Source organism: Hypomesus nipponensis, chromosome 9 (genome assembly GCF_054491055.1).
Source record: "Hypomesus nipponensis isolate SF chromosome 9, ASM5449105v1, whole genome shotgun sequence".
Classification (NCBI taxonomy): domain Eukaryota; kingdom Metazoa; phylum Chordata; class Actinopteri; order Osmeriformes; family Osmeridae; genus Hypomesus; species Hypomesus nipponensis.
This window is the reverse complement of record NC_140369.1, coordinates 15945312-15970000: the sequence shown is the minus strand read 5'-3', so window position 1 is coordinate 15970000 and position 24689 is coordinate 15945312. Positions and strand designations below refer to the sequence as shown.

At 52.7% G+C, this 24689-nt stretch overlaps 1 protein-coding gene across 5 annotated transcripts in view; it reads right to left on the bottom strand.

The window, feature by feature from the left end:
• Positions 1 to 24689, bottom strand: part of ampd2a (adenosine monophosphate deaminase 2a) — a 35677-nt gene that overhangs the window by 6614 nt on the left and 4374 nt on the right. For 2 of the 5 annotated variants that reach the window (XM_084704240.1, XM_084704239.1), the window contains exons 3-13: positions 6833 to 6957; positions 6558 to 6688; positions 4736 to 4804; positions 3361 to 3472; positions 3041 to 3227; positions 2726 to 2867; positions 2322 to 2411; positions 1735 to 1864; positions 1265 to 1459; positions 949 to 1080; positions 548 to 711 (exon numbers count right to left, since the gene is read on the bottom strand). In XM_084704240.1, the coding sequence (XP_084560366.1) occupies positions 548 to 711; positions 949 to 1080; positions 1265 to 1459; positions 1735 to 1864; positions 2322 to 2411; positions 2726 to 2867; positions 3041 to 3227; positions 3361 to 3472; positions 4736 to 4804; positions 6558 to 6688; positions 6833 to 6957 (1477 nt within the window). Of the gene's footprint in view, positions 1 to 547; positions 712 to 948; positions 1081 to 1264; positions 1460 to 1734; positions 1865 to 2321; positions 2412 to 2725; positions 2868 to 3040; positions 3228 to 3360; positions 3473 to 4735; positions 4805 to 6557; positions 6689 to 6832; positions 6958 to 12733; positions 13206 to 22989; positions 23707 to 24689 lie in introns of those variants that run through there. The other 3 variants (XM_084704237.1, XM_084704241.1, XM_084704238.1) reach the window with 3 other exon arrangements.

The window sequence follows — 24689 nt, the reverse complement described above, 5'->3', positions numbered from 1 at the left end:
GGAGGGGTGGTGGGAGGGGAGGGGAGGGGAGGGGTGGTGGGAGGGGAGGGGTGGTGGGAGGGGAGGGGTGGTGGGAGGGGTGGTGGGAGGGGAGGGGAGGGGTGGTGGGAGGGGAGGGGTGGTGGGAGGGGAGGGGAGGGGAGGAGAGGGGTGGTGGGAGGGGTGGTGGGAGGGGTGGTGGGAGGGGAGGGGAGGGGAGGGGTGGTGGGAGGGGAGGGGTGGTGGGAGGGGAGGGGAGGGGAGGAGAGGGGTGGTGGGAGGGGTGGTGGGAGGGGTGGTGGGAGGGGAGGGGAGGGGAGGGGTGGTGGGAGGGGAGGGGAGGTGGGAGGGGAGGGGAGGGGAGGGGGGACAGTCCGTCACAAACAGGACAAGCTTGAAAAGAGCGGAACCTCATTGGCAACAATACGCCCTGTGAGACGTTTGGCTTTTCCACTCTCCCTCTGAAGTTCACAGCCCTTCACCTCTGACAGCTCATGTATGTGAACCGCCTGGGTTCCGCTGTCGTAGACCCAGCGTGGCCCCCCGGTCTGAAGGAAAGCTCACTCACAAGAGGCGTGGCACCTGGATGAGCCAGCGGATGTTGTCGGAGTAGACCTGGTGCTTGACGGCCCACTGGGCCAGCCGGTCCCACTCGTCCCGGGAGCGGCCGTAGATGGAGAGGCGCAGCTCCGTGTTCTGGTACTTGCTCTCCTCCAGGTCGGCCATCACCTCCTGGAAGACACACGGGGCCTCGTGGGGTCAAGGCAAGGACACCGGCGAGCAGGGCTCGGGCTGGTTCTCCAAGTGGGACCACCTCCCTCTACTTCATGACTATAAACCACTTACTTTATAATTCAATTATCCAGAGAGGATTAGATTGGGGAGGAATGCATGGAGATGGAACATGGTCTCTCGCCCCCACACAGTTATATCACAGGTTTAATGGGGGGAGGGGGGGGGGTCACCTACCTTGATGATGTGAGCAAAGTACTTCCCCTCGATGTGGTTGTCTGTCTTGATGAAGATCTCCCGGAGGATGGACTCTCCGATGGGGTTGTACTTGGCGTTGAACTTGTCGAAGCGGTGGAACGTGTTGCGGTCCTGGAGAGACGAGAGAAGAACGACCGCTCAGTTTGGACGAGCCCCAACACCATGGCCCAAATATCCCCCCCCCCCCCACACCCCGTTCAACCAGGAACAACTCTTCAAAAAAGCGACACAAAAGCTCTCGATCCTCTTCTAACTCCGAATTCAAAGGCCTCTTCCCCCGCCCCTCCCTCCTCACCGCGTGCATGTCCAGCGTGTCCACGCTCAGGTCGAAGGCGGTCAGGTTCATGGACTCAAACACCTCCATAAGGGTCTGGCCCTTGCCCCTCTCCACGTGGACGATCTCCCCCGGGTACTTCTTCATGGCTCGCTTGATGAAGCGCAGCAGGTGCTTCTGGTTCATGCAGGACGACGCGTGGATGTGCGTGTCCACCTTTGGTGTAGTGTGCGTGCGTGTGCGTGCGTCGGGGAAAAGTGTGCGTTCAACAATGAATGTCCATTACGTTTGGCCACAAACAGGAAATGTGACACAAATTCAAATTGGAAATACAGCAGCGATACTGGCAAAAGCGCATGGGCATGTCTCCAGGAGTGAGGAGTGATCTACTGTGCATCTAGAGAACTACCAAGGTGAGTTATGGGTTGTAGATCTACACTCGGTGGGACAGAGATGCCTCCGGCCCCCCAGGATGCGATGCGGAGGCAGACCTTGCGGATGTTGTAGAAGTCACGGTGAGGAACCTTCTTCTGGGCGGCCAGCTCCTTCATCTCGTTCAGCAGGATGTGCATCTGGAACTTGGAGCTCAGGTACTGCAGACGCCGGTAGCAGAAAGACTTCCTGTACACACACATACACACGCACACACCCATATAAATGCCAGCAAACAGGATGAGACAAATGTGTCTGTAGGACTGGCGTGTTTGTAAGGGATCATGGGTGTGTGTGTGTGTAAGACTGATGTGTGTGTGTGTGTGTGTGTAAGACTGATGTGTGTGTGTGTGTGTGTGTGTGTAAGACTGATGTGTGTGTGTAAGACTGATGTGTGTGTGTGTAAGACTGATGTGTGTGTGTAAGACTGATGTGTGTGTGTGTAAGACTGATGTGTGTGTGTGTGTAAGACTGATGTGTGTGTGTAAGACTGATGTGTGTGTGTAAGACTGATGTGTGTGTGTGTAAGACTGATGTGTGTGTGTGTAAGACTGATGTGTGTGTGTAAGACTGATGTGTGTGTGTGTAAGACTGATGTGTGTGTGTAAGACTGATGTGTGTGTGTAATCTAGGAGTGTCCACTCACACGGGCCCGTTGATGATGAGGGCCATCATGACGTTCATGTCAGCGATGTACTCCTTCAGGTCTGGGTAGGGCAGGTCCAGCTCTGTGCTCCTGGGACCAACCACACACACTCGTTAGGTATCCACACACACACGCGACAGGAAGTCCCTCTCTCTCTCTCTCTCACACACACACACACACACACAGAGGGATATATCAGTCCCACACACGCACTCAAGTGATCGTCTACCAACAAACAGAACACACTCACACACACACTAACTCACACACACTCACTCACACTCACACACACTCACACACACTCACACACACTCACACACACTCACACACTCACAGACACACTCACACACACACACACACTCACACACACACACTCACACACCCACTCACTCATGCTGACTCACTTCTCCATGGGGCTCTTCTTGGTGTAGACGTGGACCACCCCGTCCACCATCTTGCAGCTGTAACCTGTGTCGCCCGGCATGTTCTTGGGGTCCTGGTTCTCGTAGGGGTGGGTCTTCGATACGGGGGGGTGGACAGGGGCATCTGGAGAAGATGGAGGGGGGGGAAATGTATCCATATCGAACATGACATGGCGCATCCAATGGGGTTACTGTGTCGTCGTGGATCGGGTGAGTTACTGACTGATAGTGAGTGAGTGGCTGAGTGAGTTTGTGAGTGACATGGTGCCTGATGTGGAGGGAGTGGGCGCTTGTTACCAGCGTCCACGGGGGTCTCGGGGATCTCCTCGTAGACGCGCAGATCCAGGGGCTTCTCCCCCAGCTCCTGCAGGGAGCGGGCGGTGGTCTTGCAGAAGTTCTGCATGGACAGGGCGATGTACTTCTCCCGGATGAACAGGGACTTCACCACACACTTGGCGGCGTCTACCAGGTCTATGAAAGGGACCTGAGTGGGGGGGGGGGGCAGGGGGTACCATTGAGAAACCGTGGCAACAACACGACGCCATGCACGCTGTTTGCGTGCGCGTGGGCTGTGAAGAGCCGCGGTGGGGTCGAGGGTGTCTTTGCCGCAGTCTCACCCCACACTTCTCCTCTCCAGAAATGGACACGCGCTGGTACTCTTTCTCCATCGGAATGTGCCTTTCCTTGAAGCCGTCGTCCACCATGTCCTCACTCTGGTCGTTCATGAACCTGGGGCGAGAGAGCGAATCATGAGGGAGGGAGGTGGAAGGAGGGAGGGAGGGGAAAGAAGAGAGGTAGAAGCAAGAAGCGGGAGGGAGAGGTGGGCAGAGAGAGAGAGCGGGTGCAGAGAAAAGATAGAGACACAGAGAGTAAGAATAAGAGATAGTCAAAGAGAGAGAGAGGGAGGGAGAAGGAGTGTAGAGAGATGTAGAGAGGTGACCAGAGACCCAGATTGTAATATAAGTGTCTAGACACCAAAGTGGGTCATGTTCAGATGAAACTCTGACTGTCTACCTGCAACTAAATCGGCTACTGACTGAAGCAGGCAGTATGACATACATTATGGTTTAACATATAGTCTAACAGCTGCATGATAATGTAAAGAGACCAGCAGAATAGGTAAAATCTTCGTTGTTGGAATGCCTTAAGTACCAGAATACACGGCCTCAAGGTCTACAGTAAAAAAAGAATAGAAACTGTACCAGTTTTAGAACCCTATAACCATCACACACCGTCAGTTTAACAGCTCTCGGTAATATAACGCTCACCCTGGCTACTGCCTGTTTCCTGTCGCAAAGGTCAAAAGATGCCTGTCGCAGCTTTCTGTGGATGCGCTGAAAACCATGGCGATAAGCACCAAGGAGCTAATTAAAGCAGTGAAGCGTTGGAGCACCAGTGGCCTTTCTAGCGCCTTGACACCTCGACGTACCATACAGAGACACCTGGCCAAGTCCCCTGACCTCGTCCCCTGGCCTCGTCCCCTGGCCTCGTCCCCTGGCCTCGTCCCCTGATCTCGTCCCCTGGCCTCGTCCCCTGGCCTCGTCCCCTGATCTCGTCCCCTGGCCTCGTCCCCTGGCCTCGTCCCCTGACCTCGTCCCCTGGCTCTCTACACTCAAAAACAGGACCATAACAGACTTGCCTGCGAGCAGAGAGCAGCTGGATAGAAAGCCACTGATCTGCATTACTGACTAAGCGGAACTGGGATAGAGGCAGAGTCCTATTGATGGGGGAGAGGAGTTGATCCCATTATCAGTTCTGTGTGTGAGATACTTTACAGTCTACATACTGCGTGGCGTGAAAACGCGTGGTCAAACGGGATCGTCAAGAGGGAGAGAGAGAGAACACAGCGAGAGAAAAGAGAGAGAGAGCGAGAGAGAGCGAGAGAGCGCCAGAGAAAAAGAGAAAGCGAGAGAGGGAGGGAGAGAGAGGCCTAGACCTGGACGGTCTCTCGAAGTCTCTAACAGGTCTCTATAGGTGAAGTGGCTCACTCACTCCAGGTCGGCAGCACTGTCGATCTTCATGAAGTCCTGCTTGGCCCGCAGCAGGATCTCAGGCTCAAGCCTGGCAGGCAGGACGGCGCGACAGGCAGGCGGGCGCAGGGCAGGGCAGGGCGGGGCGGTGGGGTGGGCAGCAGGTGCATGGCGGCATGGCAAAAGAAGGGCGGAGGGGGCATCCGGAGGGCCCAGGTGTTGAGGTGGGGGGTGCAAAAGCAAGATGAGAGAGGGCCGAAACAAACACACCAGCAGAAGGAGCGGACGTCCGACAGCAGATACGCATACAGGACCAGCAGACAAACAGGACACACACACAGAACACACGACACAACACACACACACATACAGGGGGGTTGGGGGATTAGGGTGTGAAAGATGATCAAAAGGGGAGTTGGAAGTTGGAATAAACAGAGAAGGATGAGTTAGCAGTAGAACACCTTGATTGGTCACATGAGACTCCAGTGAGAGCCAGTTAATAATAACCCCTCCCCCCCCCCCCCCCCCCCATCACCCCCGTAGAGATTGGCTTAGTGGAACAGACTGTGATCACTATCTCCCCAGCAACCCAGACAGCGCACCCCTCCCTGGGCCACATGTGGTACAGTCTGGACCACCCTGGGCCGAGGGGCTGACTGGCCCAGTTAGCTGCTGTTAGTGAGCTCGCAACTGACACTGTGGAAGCTGTTGAGCGTGCGCCGTGTGTGTGTGAGAGAGAGCTGTATGTGTGTCTGTTAGGGGCCTGTCAGGGTGTCTATGTGGGTGTGTGTGTCAGTGTGTGTGTCAATGTGTGTGTTAGTGTGTGTGTCAGTGTGTCAGAGTGTGTGTTAGTGTGTCAGTGTGTGTGTCAGTGTGTGTGTCAGTGTGTCAGTGTGTGTGTGTGTCAGTGTGTGTGTCAGTGTGTCAGTGTGTGTGTCAGTGTGTCAGTGTGTGTGTCAGTGTGTGTGTCTGTGTTTGTGTCGGTGTGTCAGTGTGTGTGTCAGTGTGTGTGTCTGTGTCAGTGTGTGTGTCAGTGTGTAAGTGTGTGTGTCAGTGTGTCAGTGTGTGTGTCAGTGTGTGTGTCAGTGTGTGTGTCTGTGTGTCAGTGTGTCAGTGTGTGTGTCTGTGTGTCAGTGTGTCAGTGTGTGTGTCAGTGTGTCAGTGTGTGTGTCAGTGTGTGTGTCTGTGTGTCAGTGTGTCTGTGTGTCAGTGTGTCTGTGTGTGTGTGTCAGTGTGTCAGTGTGTGTCAGTGTGTGTCAGTGTGTGTCAGTGTGTGTGTCAGTGTGTGTGTGTCAGTGTGTCTGTGTGTGTGTGTCTGTGTGTCAGTGTGTCAGTGTGTCTGTGTGTGTGTGTCAGTGTGTCAGTGTGTGTCAGTGTGTGTCAGTGTGTGTCAGTGTGTCAGTGTGTGTCAGTGTGTGTCAGTGTGTCAGTGTGTGTCAGTGTGTGTCAGTGTGTGTCAGTGTGTCAGTGTGTGTCAGTGTGTGTCAGTGTGTCAGTGTGTGTCAGTGTGTGTCAGTGTGTCAGTGTGTGTCAGTGTGTGTCAGTGTGTGTCAGTGTGTCAGTGTGTGTCAGTGTGTGTCAGTGTGTGTCAGTGTGTCAGTGTGTCAGTGTGTGTCAGTGTGTGTCAGTGTGTGTCAGTGTGTCAGTGTGTGTCAGTGTGTGTCAGTGTGTCAGTGTGTGTGTGTCAGTGTGTCAGTGTGTGTCAGTGTGTGTCAGTGTGTGTCAGTGTGTCAGTGTGTGTCAGTGTGTGTCAGTGTGTGTCAGTGTGTCAGTGTGTCAGTGTGTGTCAGTGTGTCAGTGTGTGTCAGTGTGTGTCAGTGTGTGTCAGTGTGTGTGTTGCTCACTTGATGTCCTGGCTGATCTGTCTCTCCAGACGGTGGCGTCTCTCCTCCAGCTGCTCGATGGGGCTGTCCTCGGGGAACTCGTAGGGAGCGCTGCGCATCTCGCTCTCCGCCAGGCTGCGAGTGAACAGCTCCTACACGCACACACACACACACGCACGCACACACAGGTGTAAACTCCTAACGAATACGTGATGAGAAGACGGACGCACCGATGCCTTTGTGACCTCCTCCCAACCCGTGTCCGTCAGCCAGCTGGTGTCGCACTGGGGACTCACCTCGGCGATCTCCTTGTACTTGCCGTCCATGGAGGTCTTCAGGTCAAAGGGCTTGAGGGTGACAGGGGTCCCGGGGAGGGAACGCTGGGGCTTGAGGGGCTTGGGCCCTGTGGCTCCACGCAGGTCTGCAGGCAGGGGGGAGAGAGAGACAGAGACACAGAGAAAGAGAGAGTGAGAGAGAGGCAGAGAGAGAGAGTCAGACCTAAGCGTTTCAGCACCTCCGACATGAGATCACTAGACTCACTGACCTCAGCCACCCACACAAGGACCTATTCAGCCCCTGTGCTGCTGCAGCTGATTGCAGCCCTGAGCTGCGTGAGCGATCGAGTGAGTAAGCAGAACCCTAGAAGCCACGCTGGAGCTAGCCTGACTGCAGGCTGGAGCTAGCCTGACTGCAGGCTGGAGCTAGCCTGGCTGCAGGCTGGAGCTAGCCTGACTGCAGGCTGGAGCTAGCCTGGCTGCAGGCTGGAGCTAGCCTGACTGCAGGTTGGAGCTAGCCTGACTGCAGGCTGGAGCTAGCCTGACTGCAGGTTGGAGCTAGCCTGACTGCAGGCTGGAGCTAGACTGACTGCAGGCTGGAGCTAGCCTGGCTGCAGCTAGCCTGGCTGCAGGCTGAAGCTAGCCTGGCTGCAGGCTGGAGCTAGCCTGGCTGCAGGCTGGAGCTAGCCTGGCTGCAGGCTGGAGCTAGCCTGGCTGCAGGCTGGAGCTAGCCTGGCTCTGGGTCTGTCTGTCGGCCTTTCACATACTGACGGTGGAGCACTACTGCCGAGACCCAGGCGGACGCCAGCTACCCGTTGCCGTAGCAACTCTCAGCTTAGTGTGTGTGTGTAAAGTGATAATGCCACTTCACCCACCGGGGGTGTGTTATACAGTGTGTGTGTGTGTGTGTGTGTGTGTGAGGGTGAGCAGGTAGAACACAAAGAGCTCTTTGTACCACTGACTGTGAGTGGGGGCTTTCATAGCCTCAGGATGAAAACTTGTCAGCTGACTCTGATTCTGACATTCATGTGTGTGTGTGGGCAGTGTGGGTGTGGTTCCAGACAATTCTGCTGCGTCAGTCACACTGCAGGGGACCCTTGAGACTATTTCGGCGCAGACAAGGCCTGGCAGACGTGTGTGTGTGTGTGTGTGTGTGTGTGTGTCTTACACTGCTCTCAAGATACACGACACAGCCAAAGGCCCTCATCAGTTTCTGCCATAAAGGATCATCATCATTATCATCTTACACACACACACACACACACACACACACACATAGTTATGCTGAGTGACCAGTACACACACACACACACACGCACACACAGGCAGTGTTTAGTAGCCCTGCAGCCTGATCCTTCACAACGACCACACTGGGCTCATTCAGTGCTGCTGTTCCACCAGTGAGGTCATCACCAGCCCTCTCCAGCAAGCTGCAATGTCTTCCTGGAGACAGGCCTGTCTGTGGGTCATCAAATCTCCACAATCTACAGTGAACACACTCATACACACACCCACGCTGTCTTGGATTCGTTCATGGAGCTCTATGAGGACCAAACACACACACACACACACACACACAAACTCCCTCATGTGAAAACTTTGGTCTGACTGCCTCTCTGACAGACCTGAGGAATCTCATTAACATGATGAGGTCTATTCTGAGATCGGTACAGTCACTGATCTAATAACCACTTCAACATACTGATGTTGTAACAAGCTGTGATCACAGGCCAGCTACTGGGGGCACACACACACACACACACACACACACACACAACTCTCCCCCCCAGGGCCTGTTCCTCTTCATCTAAACATGACAGAGGTTCTATTATGGAGAGATCAGTTGGCTTTAATGCAACATCACCATTAGGCAAAAATAGACCTCTTTACCTCTCTCCCTGTCTAAGGCCTCTGTCTCTCATTCATAATAGACCTCTCTCTCTCCCTGTCTAAGGCCTCTGTCTCTCATTCATTATAGATTGGAGCTGCTGGCTGCATTGGCCCTTCAAACCTCTCTGCACTGCAGACATTGAGGATGTCAGCTGGTGGCTGGGTTAGATCCACCAGACACTTAGACTGGAGGCAGAGCTCAGGAGCTCTTTCATGAGCGGGCGCTGTCCCAGTCTGGATGAGGATGTTTAGATTTGGGCCTCTAAGTACCGGTACTGTCTCAGTGGAATGATAGCAAGGTTCAAATGAGACCCGGGCCATGACACTAAATCTAGCGCTCCACGACTTGAACGCTCTCTCGTCAGGGCGGCGTCTGGAGAGCGCGCGGTGAATCATCCTCCCGTGTCATTGAGGACATGGACGACCCTCCTTCTGTGCGAGGGCGACGATTAGTCTGGGCCATCTGCTGCCCGCTTTGCATGGCCGACGTGGGCAGGAGCGGGTGCCCAGGCCAGATAACAGAGTCTGATAGGGGGGGGGGGGGGGGCTCTGTGATATGACACGGTGTTATGGTTACGGTGTCTCCAGTGTCGAGTCTGGTCAGACAGGCTGGCCTTGAGAGGACAGTATCATCCACACGCAGGGGAAATATGGGCCCGTACACACACACACACACCCCCCTGTGTACAGAATTCATCTAATAATCCCCCTAACCTCTCCACCACAGATGCTCCTTAATCCAGCATTCCCCCTGACTCCATTTAGCCACGGTGACCTCAGTGTGTGTATGTGTGTCTGTGTGTGTGTGTGTGTGTTTGGGGTGGATGGGGACAATCACAGCCCCCACACGCTCATCCCATGCAGCCTGTAAACACTGAGAATAAACCCCTGGGCAGCGGACCCCAATGGGGCCGTGTGGTCCTGGTCCCTGGTAAACCCAGGGCGTTGAGCGGTAGCGAGCAGACACAGTGTCTGTCTGGGGATTAGGAGCAGGGTGACCCTGATATCTAACATCCCTGGGACACGGGCCAGATTTAGTGGAGAGGTACATCACTGAGACCCTGGCAACAGCTTCCATCCTTCATGTTTATGGATGGGAGCCTGCCCGTGGGCTCAGTCTCGCTCTGCGACATGATCACATGACGGACCGGGAATCACGAGGGCCTTTGATGTCCGCGGAGAGGAACCACAAACAATTGTTTTGATGTAGCTAGCCCGGAGGCGACAGACAAATCATTTGAATCATTTTGTGAATGAAAGTGAACGTGTGTGGCGTGGTGGCCTGTTTTCTAGATCAAGCCCACGCTCACACCGGGGCTGTTGTGGAGCTTCTGTCCCGGGTCTGAAAGGATCCTGACAAGAGAGAGAGACAGTGGCCAGACATACACATGCTTGTTTTGGAGGTCCTCGTGCTATTCCTGTTTTCCATGTATCTTAGCATTCAGGCAAGGCTAGGCAAATTGGGCTGTGGTATGACATACCTGACAGAGGAAGTTTGCGAGGGAAAGAGAGCGAGAAAGAGAGGGGGGGGGGGGAGGGAGCCGCATGTTATCGTGCAGAACGATACGTGCAATTTCTCATCATCGTCATCATCATCAACATCGTCATCGTCATCATCGTCATCGTCATCATCGTCATCATCATCCTCACCACCAGCTTGATCATCATCTTTTCCACCTGTCATCTAGTACATTAAGTAATTCTCCCCTGATCCTTACCTTGCAACCGACATGTCTTAGACCTCCCCTGCCCCTCAGCTCAGCTTGTTGTGACTGACAAGCAATGCGACATGTCCCCCTCTCTATCACCACTTTCTCTCTCTAGTCTCCTTCTCGCTCCTCTCCTCCTCTCCTTTCTCTCTCCTTCTCTCTCCCCTCCTCTCTGATGATCTCTCTTTCCCCCTCTCCTCTCCTTTCTCTCTCCTTCTCTCTCCCCTCCTCTCTGATGATCTCTCTTTCCCCCTCTCCTCTCCTTTCTCTCTCCTTCTCTCTCCCCTCCTCTCTAATGATCTCTCTTTCCCCCTCTCCTCTCCTTTCTCTCTCCTTCTCTCTCCCCTCCTCTCTAATGATCTCTCTTTCCCCCTCTCCTCTCCCGCTGTCCCGCGAGAGGACCCAGGTCAGTGACCAGTGTGGCCCACCAGCGCTGGCAGAGTGGCAGCTGGATGACATCATCGCAGAGGTGACCTAGATACCGTGACAGGAGCTCAGAGCGAGGACGGCGGACGCACAGAGCCCGCGTGAGGCGGCCGCGTGTGGAGTCCCGTCGTGTGAGGGTGTGTTCTGCTGATGTTTCCATGTCTTATCACTGACACATTGAAGAAACACGACAGCTGGTTATACACAGCTGAGCATACCTTTCTCCTTCACTCGGTACCTCGAGAGGGTACACACGACACACACACACACACATGCACACTTCACACTATTCCTTAGCAACAGTGGATGAGAATAAACCTGTACTTTGAACCCGGTTGGTCTCAAAAGCCTGTGTGATTCTCAACACTGCTCACGGATGACTACTGAGTCAGGGATAATAGAGCAGCCTCATGGGTCAGAGTCAGGGCTGAGTCAGAGAGGATAGCGAGGCCTCAGGAGTCAAAGTGGGGTCAGAGATGATAGAGAGGTGTAAAGAGAGAGTCAGGGCTGAGTCAGAGAGGATAGCGAGGCCTCAGGAGTCAAAGTGGGGTCAGAGATGATAGAGAGGTGTAAAGAGAGAGTCAGGGCTGAGTCAGAGAGGATAGCGAGGCCTCAGGAGTCAAAGTGGGGTCAGAGATGATAGAGAGGTGTAAAGAGAGAGTCAGGGCTGAGTCAGAGATGATAGAGAGGTGTAAAGAGAGAGGGCTGAGTCAGAGATGATAGAGAGGTGTAAAGAGAGAGGGCTGAGTCAGAGATGACAGAGAAGTGTAAAGAGGGAGTCAGGGCTGAGTCAGAGATGATAGAGATGTGTAATGACAGAGTCAGGGCTGAGTCAGAGATGAGGAAGACCTTGGAGGTGGAACAACATGGCAGCGATGAAGGCCTTGGATACATGCCTGGACAAATGACATGCCATGCTCTACATTCTGCACACGCCACCGGCATGTTGTCATGCATTACCTTGAAATGCAGACAAAAACAACACGCACACACACACACTCACGCATGTATACACACACACGTAAACACACAGGGCCGCAGACATGGTGTCTTCCTCATTATTTGAATTCTCAGGTTGCTTCAACAGGTCCCTTTAGAACATGCAGGAATGCATGTACGAAAATATGACAGTAGCAAACACAAGCCGCTGGGCAGAATTGGGGCTCTGTCTGTCACTACGCCCCACAGTCTAAATGCACACCCTAAACTGGGTCTGAGAAACACACAGTGAAGCCAGAGCATGAAGATGCTGCAGGGCTGTTGTCTCGGTGACCTGCTGACGCGAGGGAGAGGTGAGCAGGGACATGGGGTGCTCACGGAGGATCCCTTCCTGTCAGGGCCTGAAACCCATCATGACACCACCTCATCCTATCCCAGCATGCTCCAGGAGGAGCTCCTACCCCGTTTCCATCCAATCATCTCTCCTGATAAACGCCAGAGAGCTGACGGACCCTCCCTGCAGAGACACCAGAGAGCTGGGAAACAGACAGCGGCGACACTAGCACCAGACCGGCCCATTGGAGCTGTGAGGCAACCTCCACCCCCCCCCCCCCCCCCAACCTCCATTTGTCCTCAAGCGGTTCTGTTCAACCCCCTATCCTCCTGACATCCTCCTCATCCCTCTCTCGGTCCAGCCCTCACCAGCTCCTCTGCAGGCTTTACAGAACTAGTCCTCAGCCTGCGCAGACGAGCAGTGCATGTCGCCTGGATACCCTCAGGTACCGAAGCTGGTGACCACACAAATGAGCTCTCTGCACACATGCACACACATACATGCACGCACACGCGCACGCACGCACGCAGACGAGTAATAACAACACAGTTCCTCTGGGACAAATGATCTCTGAGAGAGAAGACAGCATCCTAGCGGTCAGGTTGCAAGAGCGGCGTACAGTACCTCTCTCCCTGTCCTGTCCTTAGGATCGACGCTGAGCGCCCCGCATGCACGCTCCTGCGGGCTGCTGGGACGTGCGGGCCCCCGGGACAACGTTGCAGCTCTGCTGGCTCCCTCCACCGGTACGACGGATGGGGAGAAGGAAGGGGTGACAGAAGGAGAGAGGAGAAACAGGCTCTCCTCTCTACATATATAACTGGCAGCACTGGGGGCTTCTCTCTTTCCTCTCTCTCCTTCTCTTCTCTTTCTCTCGTCCTCTGTGAGGAAACGGTCTCCTCTCTGTGCTCTCTACCGGTCCTGTTTTCCCCGAGCCTGGCCTCTCTCTCTCTCTCTCTCTCTCTCTAGCGCTGCCTGTCTCTCCCAGCTGCTTCCTGGATAGGAGGGCCGGCTCACTGTACACGAAAACAGCGAAGGCTACTGGCTCCTGCATTTAAATACCTCCCACATTGGAGCATACCACGTGGCAGAAAAGGGGGGAGGAGAGAGGGGATCAGGAGGGGCGGAGGGAGGGAGGGCTGCACCACTTCACAGCTCTGATCTATTGTGCTGTGGGATGGAGGAGGCTGGGTCTCTCGCTCTCCCTGCCCATCCCCACCCCCTCCTCCTACTCTTCCCTCCGTCTCTCCCTCCCTCCCCCATATCCTCCTTCCCCCTCAGTCTCTCCCTCCCCCGTCTCATGACAGCACTAGCGCATACATGCTGCCTGTGTAGTGTGAAGGATGGATAGATAAATAGATAGAAAGATAAATAGATAGATAGACTTATTGATATAGATGTTACAGCAGCAAAGAAGAATTGAGCTGGTAACAAGGTGCGTGTCTGTCCAGTCTGCCCGATTCTTCGGGGGGAATGACTGTGTGTCTGAACCAGAATAACCTTAACTGTAAGGGCTTCTGTGTGTAGCACTTCTGACAGAGAGTGTGAGTGCAGAGCTGTGTTTGGGTGTGGGTTGGCGGGGGGGGGGGGGGGGGGGGGGCTTCTTTCATCTGTCACATGGAGCTGGAACACACCTTTACACCTGCTGCAGGTGTCATGGAAAGGTAGAAAGGAGGAGCTGTCGGTCAAACACGCACACACGCACACACAGACTGACCCTCCTTTCTCCGCAGACAGACAGGCAGACACCAGCAGACACACCACAGCTAAACTGATCTTCCCAGCAGGCCATTATGTTGTTGGAAGAGAGAGAGGAGGTCTGAGCAGCAGTTTCACAGGGCTCTCGGCCGCGTCTCTCCTGGCTGTTGCTGGCGGGCGGGACTGGCCTTTCCAAAATTCACATTTTGGAATCCTCCTCGACTTGAAAACTGTTGTCGGTTTGGCAGGTTATTATGGCGACTCAAATGTGGGTTGAAACTTTGACAGCACAGTGAGGCTTCCCATAGATCTGTGTTGAGGGGCTCTTTTGACAAACTTGCCATGCTTAGCTCAGTTGCAAACCTCTTGTGAGACTATTAGGTCTTACCCCAGCAGTTTGTGAGACCCTAGACCAGAAAAACCTCATTCTAACAAAGCCAGATGTTTGACAGGGAGAAAAAAATTGAAGGAAAGTTGACCTAGATACAGACACAATACACACATACACACACAACCTGGAGTTTTGCTCTCTTCAGCTTTTCCCACGATGCCCTCCAATGCACATGACAGTGGTTGGGTCCTATTAGAACTGTGGAGGGGTAAGATAGAGATTTTTCTCTCTCTCTCTCTCTCTCTCTCTCTCTCTCTCTCTCTCTCTCTGTCTCTCTCTCTCTCTCGGTCTCTCTTGGTCTCTCTCTCTCGGTCTCTCTCTCTCGGTCTCTCTCTCTCTCTCTCTCTCTCTCTGTCTCTCTCTCTCTCTCTCTCTCTCTCTCTCTCTCTCTCTCTCTCTCTCTCTCTCTCTCTCTCTCTCTCTCTCTCTCTCTCTCGGTCTCTCTCGGTCTCTCTCTCTCGGTCTCTCTCTCTCTGTCTCTGTCTCTCCCTCTCTCTCTCTCTCTCTCTCTCTCTCTCTCTCTCTCTCTCTCTCTCTCTCTCTCTCGGTCTCTCTCGGTCTCTCTCTCTCGGTCTCTCTCTCTCTGTCTCTGTCTCTCCCTCTCTCTCTCTCTCTCTCTCTCTCTCTCTCTCTCTCTCTCACCCTAACCCTATCAGACTGGAGCTGTACCCACTGATTACGGACTATAGGTCTATGGAAACGTTTATGTCCCATGTGGATGCTGTGGAAAGTGAGGAATCACACACGACTCTGTACTGTAACGATGCTAGCCTACATATGAGTGGCTTCACTAGCCTCACAGACTTCCTTTGTCATCTGTTGGATGGAACTGCATGGAAAGGGAAAGGCACAAACGCGGCAAGGCAACAAGCAGTGAGTTGATCGAATTGTTCAACGGTAACACTGAATACATCAGCTATCAGGGATAAGGAGAAGGAGGCAGAGAGGGAGAGAACGAGAGAAGGAGGGAGATAAAGGGGAAGTGAGAGTACAAAGGGGGACAAGGAAACAACAGAAACAGGGATTGGCGAAGAAAAGAGTAAGAGAGTGACAGACCAGGACGAGAGAGCGCAGCAGATAGAGAGACAAAGAGGGAGCAAGAGGGACAGAGCAAGCGAGAGAGCGAGACAGAGCAAGAAAGAAAGAAAGAGAGAGAGAGAGAGAGAGAGAGAGAGAGAGAGAGAGAGAGAGAGAGAGCAAAAGAGAGAGTTGAGTTTCTAAGCAGGGTTTTCTTGACAGTGATTGATAAGCCAGCAGGAACAAACACAGATAAGCAGTTGCGCAGAGCTGTGGTGGCAGCAGGAGAAACAAGCCTATGAAATATTCACAAGGAAGCTCCTCTCCACACATTATCTGTGAGCAGTGTCATCTTCCAAAAAGACTCCTTAAACGCTAGCGTTGTCTGATATCCTTTTCCGTTCTTGACAGGAATATCTCGGAGACTCCGGAGCATTCTGGAACATCTACTGTATTGTCAGGGCTGTGGTCTAGGAGGTATCATGTTAAGTTTGAGGTGCTAACAGGGGGATTCCCCTATAGCTGCTAGGAAACCAGAGCAAGCTGACAGCTCTAACTGCAACCTGTTAGGCCGGTCAAAATGAAGGAGGTTTACATACCATTCTGAGTCCATGTATAGGTGAAATGTTTTAATAAGCCCTTTGTGGAAGTCACAAATGGCAAACTGTTACAATTGGGGGAAAAGTCCAGTATAGGCTTGTTTTGAACCCCCAAGCCCTTTCATACCAGAATAGGCCATGTACATTATCTTGAGACATACAGAATCAACTTACCAAACCAGACACAATATTCTATAGATGTACACTCAGGGTTTGTCTTGAAGGGCTGAGGTTCTAACCAGAACCATTTGCTGCTGAAAAAACTGTTTTTTTGAAGAGACAAGTTCTTCAAGGGTTCTTTGTAAGAGTAAGTTACATTAGGAATACTTTTAATCCGAAGAATCCTTTTTGAAGAAAGAGCTCTTCAAGGATTGTTGAAAGCATGGGGGTTCTCCCCCTCAAATATCCAAATGTTGGTGGAACCCCTCAACATTTGGGTGTTGACTGAAGAACAACGATTTGATGATGTCAATAAAGGTTCAGTATTCTCAAGAGAAAGCCAACTTTAGACATACTGGTTGTGAAGGTATTTCTGTAACTCTCTGGGAGTCGGGCTCAGAGTGGCTTCTCAAAACAACTAGTATTCCCTGTGTTTTCTGAATGTCACACCTTGGCCTACACACAGCAAAACACTTGCACACACACACACACACACTCCTGACTGCTTATCAACCAGGCTCTCCTCGTATCGGAACATAGCTAAGTGGAAACGTAGTGTCACTTTTGCACCTACTGTCACAACAACCCCCCCCCCCCTGCCCCTCACCTACAAGTGAACACGGTGTGCCTCAGTCACCTACAAGTGAACACGGTGTGCCTCAGTCACCAACAAGTGAACACGGTGTGCCTCAGTCACCTACAAGTGAACACGGTGTGCCTCAGTCACCAACAAGTGAACACGGTGTGCCTCAGTCACCTACAAGTGAACACGGTGTGCCTCAGTCACCTACAAGTGAACACGGTGTGCCTCAGTCACCTACAAGTGAACACGGTGTGCCTCAGTCACCTACAAGTGAACACGGTGTGCCTCAGTCACCTACAAGTGAACACGGTGTGCCTCAGTCACCAACAAGTGAACACGGTGTGCCTCAGTCACCTACAAGTGAACACGGTGTGCCTCAGTCACCTACAAGTGAACACGGTGTGCCTCAGTCACCTACAAGTGAACACGGTGTGCCTCAGTCACCTACAAGTGAACACGGTGTGCCTCAGTCACCTACAAGTGAACACGGTGTGCCTCAGTCACCTACAAGTGAACACGGTGTGCCTCAGTCACCTACAAGTGAACACGGTGTGCCTCAGTCACCTACAAGTGAACACGGTGTGCCTCAGTCACCTACAAGTGAACACGGTGTGCCTCAGTCACCTACAAGTGAACACGGTGTGCCTCAGTCACCTACAAGTGAACACGGTGTGCCTCAGTCACCTACAAGTGAACACGGTGTGCCTCAGTCACCTACAAGTGAACATGTCCACAGTCCTACCCCTGGAGAGCAAACGGGGGCGCTCAGATCAAAGAGACAAGCTGTAAACACCTTCACCAGAGGTGGTGTCCCGTGACCTCTGCCTCTGTCACACCCACCCATGCACACACACACACACACACACACACGCACACAGGCACACACACACAGCTTTCAGCACTCCTCCTGTGATGGATGGTGTTGATAGGGAAGCTCTGTCTCCTTGGTCACGGTGGGAACTGATTTAGAGGGTGCGTTAAGCTGGCATAGACTTGCCAGCACGCACAAACACACACGCACACGGGAAGGAAGGTAATTATCATTCCAAAACACAACATCAATGTTTCTATTAGATACTAAGAAGGGCCATGGCTGATATATGACCCTGACCACAGCTGCCCACGGAGGAATGTTCAGTTTACCCAGCGAGGAGGCCCAGGAACAGTCAACTATGATATTCCACCCCTGTGTGAGTAGGCTGTGTGTGTGACTGTGTGTGTGTGTGTGTGTGTGTGTGTGTGTGTGTGTGTGTGTGGGAGAGAGAGAGAGAGTGTGTGAGAGAGAGAGAGAGAGAGAGAGAGAGAGAGAGAGAGAGAGAGAGAGAGAGTGAGAGAGAGAGAGAGAGAGAGAGAGAGAGAGAGAGAGAGAGAGAGAGAGTGTGTGAGAGAGAGAGAGAGAGAGAGAGAGAGAGAGAGAGAGAGAGAGAGAGAGAGAGGGAGAAGGAGAGCAGGAGTGCACGTGTGTTATTACAGAGAACCAGGCGGTAAGGAATGATTAGTAAAGGTGTGTGAGTATGTTGTGCTGCTACAAGTCAGCTTTATCACATGGACAACCCTCTACAGCCGTGTCGGAGGGGATTTGCCAACTGTCAATCAAAGATCACAGAACCCGACTACCTGCTGACAGAGATTTAGAGACAGTCAAATGAATGGGATTACACTGAAATGAATCCTCATTAGTCCCCATGGCTACGGCCCAGGATGGGGCGGGCAGCGTGCTTAACTGTACCACAGCCATGAAATATAACCCATCATCAACATGCTCACAAACATCGTCTGTCAGCCTGCATTACGTCTCCCCAGTTGGGCAGAGATTCATTTTCAAATGGCCATCCCTGCTGTGTTGAGCCTGGTTGTGTGTGTGTGTGTGTGTGTGTGTGAGTGTGTGTGCGTGTGTGTGTGTGCATGTGTGTGTGTGTGTTGTGTGTATTTTGCGTGTGATCATGTGTTTGGTGCGTGTGCACCTGTAGGTGGATTATTTGCCGTTAACTACAAAGGCTGAAGGTGGAGGCTCTCCCAGCTATCTGGTTACCCCCGGCAACAATCCCACCTGCCACAGTTGTTAATCGTTAGCCATCAGGGGCTCTGTTATTCGGTCACCCAGAATCCCCTGTTCCTGTTATAACCATCCAGGAAGACACTCTTCACTTTACCCCGACAGCCACTATTCCGAGTAAGTGAGAGCCCTGGAATTTTCCATCTGAACTTTGGAACATACAGAGGTTTTAGTCGGCCGTTTAAAACAGACAGGCTGAGGTAACGCAGTACTGTACTTTTTACTGAGCAAAGTGTCTCCTCTAGTGGGCAAAAGAGAGAACTGCAGCTGCTGGCCTTTACACACGAGCCCTGGCAGAGGAATAGCATGGAACAGAAAAACACCTGCACTAAGCCCCCAACAGGTGTGGAATGACAGGGTCATCAGTGGGAGAGAAGATCCCTATTCCATCGCCAGCTTCAGTGTTAGATAACCATCCTACTCTCTATGCAATCTGGGTGTAATGAGTACAACGGATGTCCTACCTCCTCTGTGGATGCAACTCCCGACAGCACCGTCCCAACTGTGAGCTGTGTGCACTCTGTCAGTACGAACGCGACAACACAGCCTGTCACAAACTGGAGCACAAACTGCTCCTGTCTACCAGTTCCTCTCTGTGGCAATGTGAGTCAGTACTGTACGACACATTACCAAAAGGTCACACACACAGAGTGCACACCCACACACCCACACACACACATACCCACTTTAGGGCCGAGGGGCCAGGCCTTAAGCTCCATGGGAAAGGGGCCCCTCCTACAGTATACAGGACGACCTCAGGTTCCTGTCACCCACTGAGATAGCAGAGATATGGGAGACGGGCCCAGCCCTCCACACAGGACAAAGTCTGTCTGCTGACAGAGCCACAGTGCTGTTCCTCTATCGCCTGCGACAGCACGCTGCCCAGAGCCAGCTGGGAGAGACTGGGACAGAGGGGCCAACTCAGGGCTGGGTCAGAGAGGGTGATGAGCAAGCAACATGTTATCAGGAACACACCTTATGGCCTGACGGGGGATATCAGAGCTCTAATGGAAAACAGACACAGTAAAAGGGATCACCTTTGAGCCGCGGGGAGCTCCTCTGCTGCAAGTGAAATTAGGCCCAGATTTAAAAAGACCCTGAATATATTTTCCCTTCATCCCTCTGTTCTTTCAACAGCCAGCCTGCTGGATAGGGACATGCAACATGACATCGGCTCGGGCCAAAGTTATCCTACCGTTCCCCCGATTGAATATGACTGAATCCTGTCGTCCAGACAGGTGGTTCCAGGCGTATTCAGAGAGAAGGCAGCTGTGAATGGGCGGTGTGAACGCCTCACCATGCCAGCCGGCACAGGGACTGACATCCTGGTACACAAGGGCTTCCCCTGCAGCCCTCTGGGCAACAGAAGAGCTTCCAATACATCCCAGCATATCTGGCAGCAGCAGACGAGGCCATCCCTCTCCCCCTGGGGCCTGGTGCTGCCAAGGGTGAGGGGAGCTGCCTTCACTGGGGCTGTGCTTACCACCTCCCAACCGGCACGAGCACCAGCTCTGAGCTAGCCCCCGGTACACACTGGTGGAAGAGGGGAAGCAGGAAACCACCAGGCCCCAGAGGGTACCACCAGGGTAGAGGCTCAGCCAACCCCCCCCCCCCCCCACCCCCCAAAGAAAAATAATAACAAAAGAGAATAATAATAAAATGGAGATGTTGCTCTGCATGGTAATAGACTGATATAACCATTGCACGGCGTGCACTCTCCACTACTTTCAGTGGTCCTCTCCACAACCACTCCGCGCTCTGCGGCACGCACTTGACACCGCAGCGGGCATCTGACTTGGAATCGTCGGAGGTGCTGCGCGTGTGCCCGTGTACGTGTGTGCGTGCGCGTCCATCTTTTTGAAAAGCCACGTGCCAAAACTGGCGTCACGCCATGTTATTACATCACCGGGGTCATTATTTCTTCATTAGTCTTCAGAGGGTCCAGTGTGGCCTCCGTCTCCCTGACAGCCCCGTGCAGCATAGCTGCTCCCTCCCCCCAGCACACGCTTGCAGCTGTGGGCTCAGCCGAGCATCTCGTTGAGGGGACTTCAATGACTGCACTGGAGGAGAGAGAGCTCTGAGTTATTTATTACTGCAGCAGAGGGCCAGAGAGGGAGAGAGAGAGAGAGAGAGAGAGAGAGAGAGAGAGAGAGAGAGAGAGAGAGAGAGAGAGAGAGAGAGAGAGAGAGAGAGAGAGAGAGAGAGAGAGAGAGAGAGAGAGAGAGAGAGAGAGAGAAAGATGCACAGGCTGCCTTAGTACACATACCACAGCCTCGGTGTTTAAGCCACTCTCTCTCTCTCTTTATCTCTCTCTCTGTCCCTCCCTCCCTATCTCTCTCTCTCTCTCTCTCTCTCTCTTTTTCGTTCTCTCTCTCTCCCTCTCTCTCTCTCTCTCTCTCTCTCTCTCTCTCTCTCTCTCTCTCTCTCTCTCTCGGTGATCTGCTGCTTTCCACCCTGTCTCCCGTCATCCAACATTCATGCAGTTCAGCTGTGCGATGCTGCACTCTGGACGCTGGGCTCTGGTCATGCTCTGCAGGCACCAGTACTCGGCTACAAGAGCTTTCCAGATATTAAGTTACCGTATAATTATAGAGCTCACTCAACAACAAAAAAATCCTCTCTTAGACGGCAAACTTTGCTAAGTCAGCATTCTGATCGCCTTCGATTCCTTCAAAACACGTAAAGAGACGTAGCCTAATTGTTGTCGGTAACTTTCGGATAACCATGACACCAGGCCTTATCTACTGTCAGAGGCAGAGAAGATGGACAGCTGTGGCTGTCACTTGGTACTCAAACCTTACATTCTCTTCTGGATCAACAAAGTGAATTGAATTGAACTGAAACAAACAGACTGGGAGAAACAGGCTGCTTCCATTTCTAATAAGTACAAGAGGCTACACCGTACCAACAGCTCAGTAGGCAGCACAATGCAAATTGGCGTTGGATTGTCTCAAGTATTGTGCTTACTTTTTGTGATTGTGATTGCTGTCTGTCACCAGGGAGGGCAGTAAGAAGAAGGGCCGATAGCTCAGTTAGTAACCTGACTCTGCGCTGCAATGATTCTCTCATGGAGGATATTGATTTTTCCTGAATGTGGCTTCACTAGGCTAACCATGCCAGTCCGAGCTGCACCGGTACTGCACCTGCTGGTGAAGCTACTCCAGGAGACCTCCCAGTGACCTTCTGTTTGAGGAGCGTGGAACCTAATATGCCTGAATCCCATGAATAAGACTGTCTCTTCCTATGTAAACCTGAAGCTATAGACTGATAACCTATTGCAACAGTTGTTGTTACCCCATGTAGAATGTAGAATCCCCACCAGCCAGCTAAGATAACAGGCATTGTGAGAGTGAGGGGCGAGTGATTGGGTACATGAGGGGCCCCCCCTGCAAAAACACCACAATCCCACCGTCATCACATGACAATGGCCGGCGCTGGTGAAAATTCACTCCAAAATGTGGTCATTCATATTCATATCAAAACTTAGAATCTTCTGGAACATTTGAAAAACATAATGTAGACTACTGTGCTAATATGCAGCCCCCAAAAAATATTTTTTAAATGATATTATTTGAAGGAAAAGAACAATAAACAGAAAACTAGCTATTTGACCAGGACCTTATGGTTTCAGCGTTGCTTGCAACTTAGTCCCCTCACTACAGGCACAGCCTCACCATCACAAGAGGCTGGCCTCACAATCACAAGAGGCTGGCCTCACCATCACAAGAGGCTGGCCTCACCATCACAAGAGGCTGGCCTCACCATCACAAGAGGCTGGCCTCACCATCACAAGAGGCTGGCCTCACCATCACAAGAGGCTGGCCTCACCATCACAAGAGGCTGGCCTCACCATCATGCTTGCGTGTAAAAAGGGCTATACAAATAAATTTGATTTGATCACAAGAGGCTGGCCTCACCATCACAAGAGGCTGGCATCATCATCAGCATGCAGCCCTGCACTCCTCAACAGAGAGGGGGGAAGACACACAGCCACCCTGCATTATTCAGTCACATTATTACCACACTCTGCTCCTCCAGCCCGTCCTAGCACCGCGGACAACACGGAGTAATAAATGTTTTTTATCTAAGTGAGAAATGCTATGTTACACAACCCCCATGTGCATCAAAGAGTGGAAACCCTAACCCCCGACAGTCATTAAATCTGGAACAACATTGTCGCAAGACTCAGAGCATCCTTCCTTTTTTTTCACTCTTTTCCTCCATTTACAGTTCACATTTTTCTGTACCAAGAAGTACAGGTTCATTCCATCATTTCAGCATCCACACGCGATTCCTCTCCTCCCCATCCCACTCCTCCCTTTCCCCTCACCGGGGTAACCCCCGTCCCCCTCCTCCCAGCACCCCCGCCCTTCCACTCACCAGGGCTGGTGGTGCTCTGCAGGCTCCCCCTCTTGCGTAGCGGGGAACTGGGCTTGGGCTTCCCCCTGCCTTCGCCTGCGGTGGAGGAGGAGGAGGACATGGTGCTGCCTGCGCTCCGACGACGGCCGGAGCAGAGTGACTCAGAGGTGCAGAAAAGCCGGCAGAGGCAGGGAGAAGCAGCTGGTCTGATGACAGCGCTGAGAGAGATGCTCCCTGCAGTGGGACTGAGGCTGCAGTGGAGTGGCAGGGCCCGGGGTGAGCCTGTGGAGGAAGCCCCTCTGCAGGGATGCTGGCTCAGGCCCCTCCCCCTCCCCAGGTCACAGGCAGGCAGGCTGCGTGGGGGTGGGACTCCTGGCAGCCCCAGACCCTCCCCTGTCACGCTGGGCCGCGTCCTCCACGGTTGCCCCGGCAACCGCGGAACAAGGGCCTGCGAGCCAATCCGGAGCCGGGTGAGGATGGAGGAGGAGGGCATTGCAGTCTGCAAACAAGCAAGACAGCCAGCAGAGGCTCGCTAAGAGATCCCACAGCACTTCAGGCCGGCCAGAGACCAACACAGAGCTGACCAGCCGACTACAGACGGATCAAACCTTCCCACTCGCCTTCAAATAGAAACCAATGACAGAAATCAAAGACGCAAGCTGGATGACGCAGCTACGAGCCGTGATAAATGGAGAAAATGGGCCAAAGTTTGACGTGGAGAAGTGTAGCTCCCAGCAGACAAGTCACTTACCCCCAACTGCCTTTATGGAAAACCTCTCTGAGGGGAGACAAGCAGGCAGGCAGGTCTGGCCAGTGTTAAGAGGGGTGGATGAAATTCTCAATGGCTGACATTACAGCTTATAAATAAATTTAGACAACGCTGCAAAAAGCCAGATATCCCTGCAGGCCGGCTCACGCTGCTCTCCAACTTCCTCTTATGTCAACACTCTGATTTCATCTGGTCCTAGCCCAGTGAGCTGACCTATAAGCAATGAGTCTCACCTAGGACAGCCCTGCTGTGCCAAAGCATAAGGACAGCCCTGCTGTGCCAGAGCATAGGCTAACCCCCGGGACATTTCATCAGGCACGTCTGCCACACGTTTCCAGCTGGGAGCAAGAAGGTGTAACTAGGCAACATGGGGAAATTATGCCGGGTAACTGCTTTGGAGAAGTTTCAAAGTGGAGCATTGAGTAAGTAATGCCAAATTGACAGTGTGTGCTATGATAAAGCTACATCTCTGCCACGTTCCTGGAATATAACACGAAACAAGAGTTCAGGCCCACTACCAAAGCTACATAGGTACAAAACGAAACCTCTACTGTCTTTTACAGTGTAAACAAATGTTTTGGTGGAATGCCTACACTGTAGTGACTTCAATGAACGTCTCCTTGAGAGGTTGTAGGAGAACTGCAAAAAAAGATCCCCATCTAGTGGTAATAAGTCGCTAGTGTACCAAAGTACCAGCCGTTCTTTCAGAAAGTGCACTCGCGTTCATCATGACTAAAACATGATCACGCTGTTGATGTGATTTGTTCGACTTTAGCCTAATTCATAAACAGAACATCAAAGGTCAAAGCAATAAAATCAGGCTTCATGTTACTTTCACTGTACAGCTTCTGTTAACAGAGCGTGTACACTGTAGCCTACAACTAGCCTTCAGGATTTCTGTAACACTCCAATAAATCTGACCCAGTTCTTTGAGCAAACCCACCCCCCCCCC